The sequence below is a fragment of the Castanea sativa genome, chromosome 7 (genome assembly GCF_040712315.1).
Source record: "Castanea sativa cultivar Marrone di Chiusa Pesio chromosome 7, ASM4071231v1".
In the NCBI taxonomy this organism is placed as follows: Eukaryota; Viridiplantae; Streptophyta; class Magnoliopsida; order Fagales; family Fagaceae; genus Castanea; species Castanea sativa.
The window spans coordinates 44262429-44270683 of NC_134019.1; the positions used below are offsets into that span (position 1 = coordinate 44262429).

General features: G+C 31.7%; 1 protein-coding gene across 1 annotated transcript; it reads left to right on the forward strand.

Moving 5' to 3' along the window:
• The first annotated feature begins 375 nt into the window (after positions 1-375).
• On the forward strand, positions 376-1359 carry LOC142644533 (zinc finger BED domain-containing protein RICESLEEPER 2-like). Its single transcript, XM_075819121.1, has 2 exons — positions 376-555; positions 658-1359. Exons 1-2 carry the CDS (start codon positions 376-378, stop codon positions 1357-1359), a joined length of 882 nt encoding a protein of 293 aa, XP_075675236.1.
• Positions 1360-8255: the final 6896 nt, after the last annotated feature.

The following is an 8255-nucleotide window of genomic DNA, read 5'->3' on the forward strand; positions in this document are numbered from 1 at the left end:
TATGTAGTTTGGAATGGGTTTGTGCTTTTCTTTTCCTAAGGTGCATAGTCCTTTGTGGTTAGCTAATAAAAATGTTATACTTTCTTTGTACTTAGCTTTGTTTTGTGCTATTGCTATGTGTTTTTGGATATCAAATTTAATTTCTTGTTTATTCATATATGTTTTGGAATGTTAATTTATTTAGATTTGTGAAGTGGAGAGTCAACAAATGGATGCTCCTGCTACTGAAAAATCTAGATGCAGTAAATAATATTGATGAGAATGAAGAATCTTAAAAAAAAAATGATGTCAAACTTGAAGAAAAACCATTTGAACAAAAGAAAAGGAAAAGTACTTCTGTGATTTGGAATGAATTTAATGAAATTATTCTTCCTAATGGAACAAAAAAGGTTCTATGTATTCACTGCCAATGGTGCAACAACACAATATCATAGGGACTTGAAAGGTTGTCTAAGTCATAAAATAACTGATAATAAGCAAAAACAGTTAGATGTAAATGAAGGTAGGGTGGAAAGTGAGGTGGCAATAGCAAACTTTGAGTATAACCATGCCAAGGTGAGGGAAAAGGCTTCACATATGATCCTTATGCATGAATACCCTTTTAATATGATGGAGCATGAGGTTTTTAATGTTTTTATGAAAGCTGCTACTCCATAGTATCAGAAAATTTCATGCAATACTCCAAGGAATGATTGCATTTCTACTTTTGAGTTGGAGAAGAAAAAATTGAAGACTATGCTTGGTAGTGTCAATAGAGTTAGCCTTACTACAGATTTTTGGAAATCTGAACAAAAAATTGGGTTTATGTGTCTCACCTGTCATTTTGTTGACTCTAATTGGAAATTACAAAAGCGAATTATAAATTTTTGTGATGTACCACCTCCACATTCCGGAGTTGTAAATTCTGATGCTATTTTTAAGTCTTTGCTTGATTGGGGGCTTGAAAACAAGGTGTGTACAATAACCTTGGACAATGCTAACAACAATGGTGCAGCTGTAAGAATTTTGAAAGATGTTATCAAAAGGAAGCTCATGTTGGGTGGCAAGATCTTTCATGTACATTGCTGTGCACATATCATTAATTTGTTGGTACAAGATGGGTTGAGTGAGATTGAAACGGTGATTGAAAATGTCTATGAAAGTGTGAAGTATCTAATTGCATCAGAAGCTCGTCTCATAAAGTTTGGTGAGATTGCAAAGCAATTGCAATTACCATCCAAGAAGTTGATCTTAGATTGTCCCACACATTGGAATGCAACATATGCAATGTTGGTTGCTGCCTTGGAGTTTAGAGAGGTGTTCCCTAGGTACAAAGATAGAGATGCGGGGTATAATTGGCTGCCTAGTAATGAAGATTGAGATAGGACAGAACATGCGTGCAATTTTTTATCACTTTTTGAAGAAGTCACAAATGTCATATCAAGAAGTGAATATCCAACTACAAATATATTCCTTCCTGAGATTTGGAAGATAAAAGAAGTTTAAAATAAGAAGTTACTTAATGAAAATGATTACATTAGTGCTATGGCATGTAAGATGAAGTTAAAGTTTGACAAATATTGGGATGAATGCAACTTTGTAATGGCCATAGCTGCTGTGTTAGATCCTCGGTTCAAAATAACTTTGATAAACTTTTCCTTTCCAAAGATCTATAAAGGGTTTGAAGTAACTAGAAATATTGATCGTGTTCATGATTCCTTATATCAACTTTATAATGAATATGCTGTGGACTATACTTCAAGCAATGCTGGACAAAGTGCATCTAAATCCACTGAAGGTAGTAGTAGTGTTGGTGGCAATAATTCAAAGTTTAAAACTAGAGGTAGAATGGAGTTTGATCAGTTTATTAGAAATGCTAATAACATACAACCAGAAAAATCATATCTGGATGTGTACTTGGAAGAAGGTGTATTTTTATGCTCGAATGATTCAGACAGACTTTGATGCTTTGGAGTGGTGGAAGGCTAACAACTTAAAATTTCTTATTCTCTCAAAAATGACATCTGACATACTTTCCATCCCCATCACCACAGTAGCTTCAAAATCTGCATTCTCTGCAAGAGGTAGAGTAATTGATATGTATCGAGCTTCTTTATCAACAAAAACTGTATAAGCTTTACTTTGTGGGGGTGATTGGGTTTGACCTCTTTACAAAACTAAGAAACAATCAAAAGTAAGTGTTCATCACATTTATTAATTCTTTTCCCAAAAAACAACTTAAATTTATTTTAATTTTTGTCTATTGTAACAAAGACTTGGAATCTAAAGCTTCTAATTTTTTTTTGTAGGTTGAACCGGGGTCTACTAGCATCACGGAGATAGTCATACCTTTTCCAAAATGATGCTATCTTAAGTGTATTGTTTAGTATGTGTGTGTGTATTTTTTTTTTTCATTAAATGTTTTTTTGTAGTTTTTATTTTTATTTTTATAACGTTCTTAAAAGCTTATATTTGCTTTTACATGCAGTTGGAAGGACAATGAGCTGAAGGATTTTTTGTTGTGGATGTTAGTTTTCTGTGTTTGCAAGAGAGTGTAATTGGTATGTGCTTTGTTATTTGATAATGGTCTTTTATATCTATGATTTTCTTATATTTGCAAAAGGCATGTTATGTTGATATGGTGCATATTAATACTACAACTATAATAATGTAAAGTTGATTTTCTCTAAGTTACTAAATATTGACTATAATTATCATCTTCCCCTCTAATTTCTAATGTCTTTTTATTATTTTTGGTTGTTTTGTATGCAGGTTGTTGGTTTTCTGATCTGGTGCATATTAAAGACCTTTCGGTGGAATATATTCTGATTTGGTGCAAAAGACCTAGATTTGTGAATGATAGATGGTCTTTTGTTTAAAAAAAACTAAATATTCTTTTTGTTAATGGCATGGTGTTTAGCATATGATAACTTAGCATATGATGATATGGATGCTTTTGAAATGTCATGTCAAGAGGGTTTTTTTTTTTTGTTTGAAGATTATAGCTGCACAGATGACAAATGTGGATTTAAGAATTGTATATTGAACAAATATTAAAGCTAGAGACAAGGAATTATGAGTGGATAGATTTAATTATGTAAAGTTTTAATTTGAGCAATTGCTAATCACAAGTGGAATTAGAAGCATGAACAAATGAGTATATGATTTTCTTATTTTTGTTTACTTGATTGTTGGAAATTTGAGCAAATTTGAGCACTTGATAATGCAATTTTATTAGATCCCAAGCAAAAAAACTTGACTTGAGCTTGAGTTTGAGCTTGATGTTAAGCTTGAGCTTGGCTTGATTAATTTATTAAGCCAAGCCGAGTTGAGCTCAAGCTTTTGGGTTTTTCCATGAGCTTGAGTTCAAACATTATATTTAGGTTCGTCTCGAGCTCGAGACAAGCTCGAGCATTTGATTTTTACTGACAAGCCAAGCTCAAATTGGCACTACTTGCTTGTTTATAACCCTAAATGCTTTGCTGTATTTTGTTGTTTATTAGATCTCCTAATGTAAGTTAAAACAAATTGTAAAGTGAAATATTGTGAAACCGTTACATACTAAATATAGCACAACACGGATTTCATATGTTTGTGAGGCTTCACACAAAACACATTACATGCAAGATGCAACTTTTTAACACATAAAAGAAAATAGTCAATCTTCCTTTGAAGTTTTTCTTTTCTTTTCTTTTCTTTGTAATCAATATTATTTAGGAAAAAAAAAGTAATTTTAATAATGGATATAGCAACCACCAAGCATGGCCAATGGCTTGTCTATCATTGGGTAAGGCTTTAAGTTTAACTGGGTTTGCTTTCCAATTCGAGTCCTAGTAGTTGAAATATTTTGTGGCCAACAACAAGCTCCCATCAAGAGCAAAGATTAGTTAAAATGCACATAAACTGACCCGGGCACCGGGTAGAAAAAAAAAAAAGACATATTACCCGTTTGGATCCAGCGTTTTGTTGGCTGCGTTTTGCCTTTTTTTTTTTTTCGTTTCTGCTGCGGGGGGACAAATGGGTCAGTGCGCGCACTGTGCGCATTGTGCGTGCACTGTTTATGTACTTTTTCAGTAATTTTTTTATTAAAAATAGATCCCGTAATACTATTCATATATTTAAAAATTATTTTATTACAGTATTTTTAGTTTTTAATTTTTAATTTTTAGCAATAAATTCTATCTAAATGAACCCATAGTATGATAATTTAGTTTAGTACAACCCATCAACTTTTGTCTTTTGTACTCTCTTCTTGGTTTCCACTATTTCTTTTCCTACCCAATTTTGCTTCGGGTTGTTACTGTAAACAGCTGGAATCAACAAGGGCATTGTGGGAACACGGAAACGCAAAATACCGACCTTCGCGCGCAAATTCCTCCTAAAGTGAGGCTTACGTGTCCCAATACGACATTAATGTCTATAAAAACTACGAGATCACTTTTGGATGACATGTTAGTGACACTTTCATACAATCAACATGCATATCCAATGCCACGAGTCAAAAGAAAGCGACCATTCTTTCTTTCTACAACTAACCAGTAACCACTATGTCACAGTACAATAGTTGTTTAACTACAATCATGGCGCTATTTGTGCCCAATGTTATTGCAATCTTTGTTACGTGTACCATAATATATTAGAGATTAGGTGGGTTTTTCTCCGAGGTAGACTTTTTAATTAGAATATGGTCATGCTAACGAGTACTTAGTTAATAATTTATTTTAAAAAAATTTTGCCACTACTTTTATAGAAAATGAAAAAAATTGTCAAAATATTAATTACTTTTTTTTTTCTTATAAATTTTTTTTTAAATGAATTGTTAACCAATTTCCTAAGGAAATTCGTTAGCATTTCCCTTAGAATATTGGTAATTTGAGTCATTTGACTACACAAAATTTTTCATAATCTTAATTTTTTTTTTTTTGGTAATACCATAATCTTAATTTTTTGGGTAAAATGCAAAACTGACCCTTTAATTTTTTTTTAGATTTTATTTCAGTCATCTAACTTTGTTTTTGTTCATTTCAGTCCTCTAATTTTTAAATTTATTCAATTAAGGATTTTCTATCAACTTTTGCTATATGTTGTGGTTAATTTTTCAATTTTATAAAATTTTCTTAAATTTTTTAAATTAAAAAAAATTTAAGTAATGATTGAAAGATATTTTCCAGATTTTTTTTTTCAAAAAATTTTAACAAAAGTTAACGGAAATGCCTTAATTGAATAAATCTGAAATTTAGAGAACTGAAATAAACAAAAGCAAAGTTAAAGAACTGAAATGAACTTTGAAGAAAGTTAGAGAGTTAGTTTTGTATTTTAGCCTTATTTTTTATTATGAGTTTTGAGAAACCGTAATGTTACCCATTAACTAAATAAAAGGTAGAGATACTCGAGTTTGACTTACCTTTAGTACTTATTTAATTGAATATGTCATTTTGTTTTAAATATACAATGACAAGCGGTAGGGAGTTTTAATCCTCACATTTTATTTAGTTGGTGGGTAATGTGACAATCTCTTATTAAAACAAAATGAGATTCCTTTTAAAGAAATACTAGAGGTAAGTTAAATATGAGATACTCACTACTACTGACTATTTTATATTTAAAATAAAAGGAGACTTTCAGTTTAAAAAAGTACTAAAAATAAACCAACACAATTTTTTATAATAATTGTTCAAATAATATTTGATATGACGAGGATATGATACAAATCTACAAGTACAAGTGAAAGATAATACCGCACAAATTATTGAGTGCTTAAACTCTAGGCAATTTAGTATTATTGTGATTAACATGGATAGTGGAGCATATGACACGCATCATTTTGAAGTCAAGCCAATGCAGATTTTATTATATATATATATATATATATATATATATCACTTACTATTATGTATTTAAAATAAAAAAATATTAAAAGTAAATCAAACTCATTTTTTATAATAATTATTCAAATAATATCTGTTATGACGAGGACTATAATACAAATCTACAAGTATAAGTGAAAGTACAAATTATTAGGTGCTTAAACTCCATGCAATTTAATATTATTGTGATTGACATGGATAGTAGAGCATATAAAGCACATTATTTTGAAGTCAAGCAATGCAGATTTTATAACATATATATTATATATCACTGTCTTTAGTCCAAGACAAGAAAGAAAACAAAGCATGTTTGATTGCGATCTATATTACACATCAATCCCAATATAATAGTATCCACCGTTATGACAATACTAGTACAAACTACAAAATAGTTTGTGATTAGATTAATTGATTCAAGTCAAGTTGGTAAAGCTAGACAACTAAGCTTGATTAAAATTGTGGGCCCAAACTCATGCTAGGTGCTTGCTTATTTTATTGAGGGAAAATAAGGACAAATCCAATGAGTTCATTTAGTCATAGATTAATGTTTATTGGGCTTGAATATAGAGTCAAACATCTGGGCCAGACCAATCCCAAATTTGCAAAGTTTTAATATTTACATAAAGCCGAGCCAAGAGGGGCCAGAGCCCACTAAACCTAACACCAGCTGATCTAACATGGAGACATGAAGCTAGTAGTTCCCAAGTACCTATGCAATATTTATTGATGGCTGAGATTAAGATTGAGAGTTGAACAAGAAACTTTTAGTTTCCGTTTGGTTGGATGAGTGGAAAAGTGAGACGATAGGAAATAGTAGGAGGGTAAAAAAAATGAGAGGATAGAAAATATTTGAATTTCTCACATTTTTGTTTGGTTAGGAGTGGAAAAGTGGAGAAATAGAAAAAATGTGTTTGTATAAATATACTCATATACCCTTATTAGAAAATGATGCCCTGTTAAAACAAAAAAAAGTGACAAAAAAAGCAATCACACAAATTTATTAGAAAATAAAAATCATATCTAGAAAAAGAAAAAATTACGTGTAAAAAAAAAAAATCACAAAAGAAAGTAGAAGAGAGGAAAAAAGAAGAAGAGCAATTGGATGAAGCTTGCTTAGGGAATCAAAAGAAAAAAGGAAAAAAAAGAAGAAGAAAGAAAGTAAGAGGCAACGCCCAAACCAGAAAAAAGGGGGGGGCGGGGGGAGGGAAGAAGCAACGTACAGACCAGACCAGAAAAAAAGAAAAAAAAAAGAGCGCAAAGAATTGGACAAGCCCATGTGCAAGTGCACATGCGCATTTTCGTCATTTACTTATTACATTCCTCCCATTCAGTTTTCTCTCCATTTTGGGGAGAGAACATATTCGTGGGCCGGGGAGAAAACACTTGGACCTCACCAATTTTTTTCCCTCCCCTCACTCCAACCAAACAGTCACCAAAAAAGTTTTCCTTCTCATTCTCTCTCCAAAGTTTTCCATCTACCCTATTTCACCTCCAAACAAACACACCCTTACAATTGGTCTAGTTGGAAAAGTGGAAAAGTGGGAAGGTAGAAAATGATGAGAGGATAGAAAAGTGGGAGGATAGAAATGATTTTGATTTCCCTCATTTTTGCTTGGTTAGGAGTGGAAAAGTAGAAAGATGAAAAAAATGAGTTTGTATAAATTTATTCATATACCCTTGTTGAAATAATGATGCTCAATTAAAATAAAAAAGTAACTCAAAAAAAAAATCATCCAAATTTATTAAAAAATAAAAATCATATTTAGAAAAAAAAAATCACTTTAAGTTAAACAAAAAAATAGTAATAATAATATAAAACACTGTTACGTCATGCCTCAGGAAATAATAATAAAAAAAGGCAACATCAAGAGGAAGGAGGAAAAAAAGAAAAAGAAAAAGTCAACGTATTGCATACTGGACAAAAGCCCATGTGCAATTGCACATTGGCATTTTGGTCAATAAATAAATCAAACTCTTCCAATAGTTTTCTCTCCATTTCGGGGAGAAAATTTTTTGGTGAGTTCGGGGAGAAAACACCTAAGCCCTACATTTTTTTTTCCTCTTCCCCTCTAATTAAACACCCTTCAAAAAGTTTTTTCTCTTCATTTTTGTTGATGCCCACTTTGGTAAGGAGGCCTAATAATAGGAAAAAAAGAAAAAGAAAGGCCAGCGTATTGCATACTAGATAAAAGCCCATGTGCAAGTGCACATTGGCATTTTGGTCAATAAATAAATCAAACTCTCCCAACAGTTTTCTCTCCATTTCGGGGAGAAAACTTTCTGGTGAGCTCGAGGAGAAAACACTTGAGCCCTACCCTTTTTTTTTTTTCCCTTCCCCTCCAACTAAACACCCTTTAAAAAGTTTTCCTCTTCATTTTTGTTGATGCTCACTTTGGTAAGGAGGCCTAA

Bases quoted from the DNA above. Each gene is read 5' to 3' on its own strand.
- LOC142644533 (XM_075819121.1), top strand. From the start codon at position 376: ATGGAACAAAAAAGGTTCTATGTATTCACTGCCAATGGTGCAACAACA. The intron at 556-657 runs GTGAGGGAAAAG...GCTACTCCATAG, and splicing joins TTGAGTATAACCATGCCAAG to TATCAGAAAATTTCATGCAA.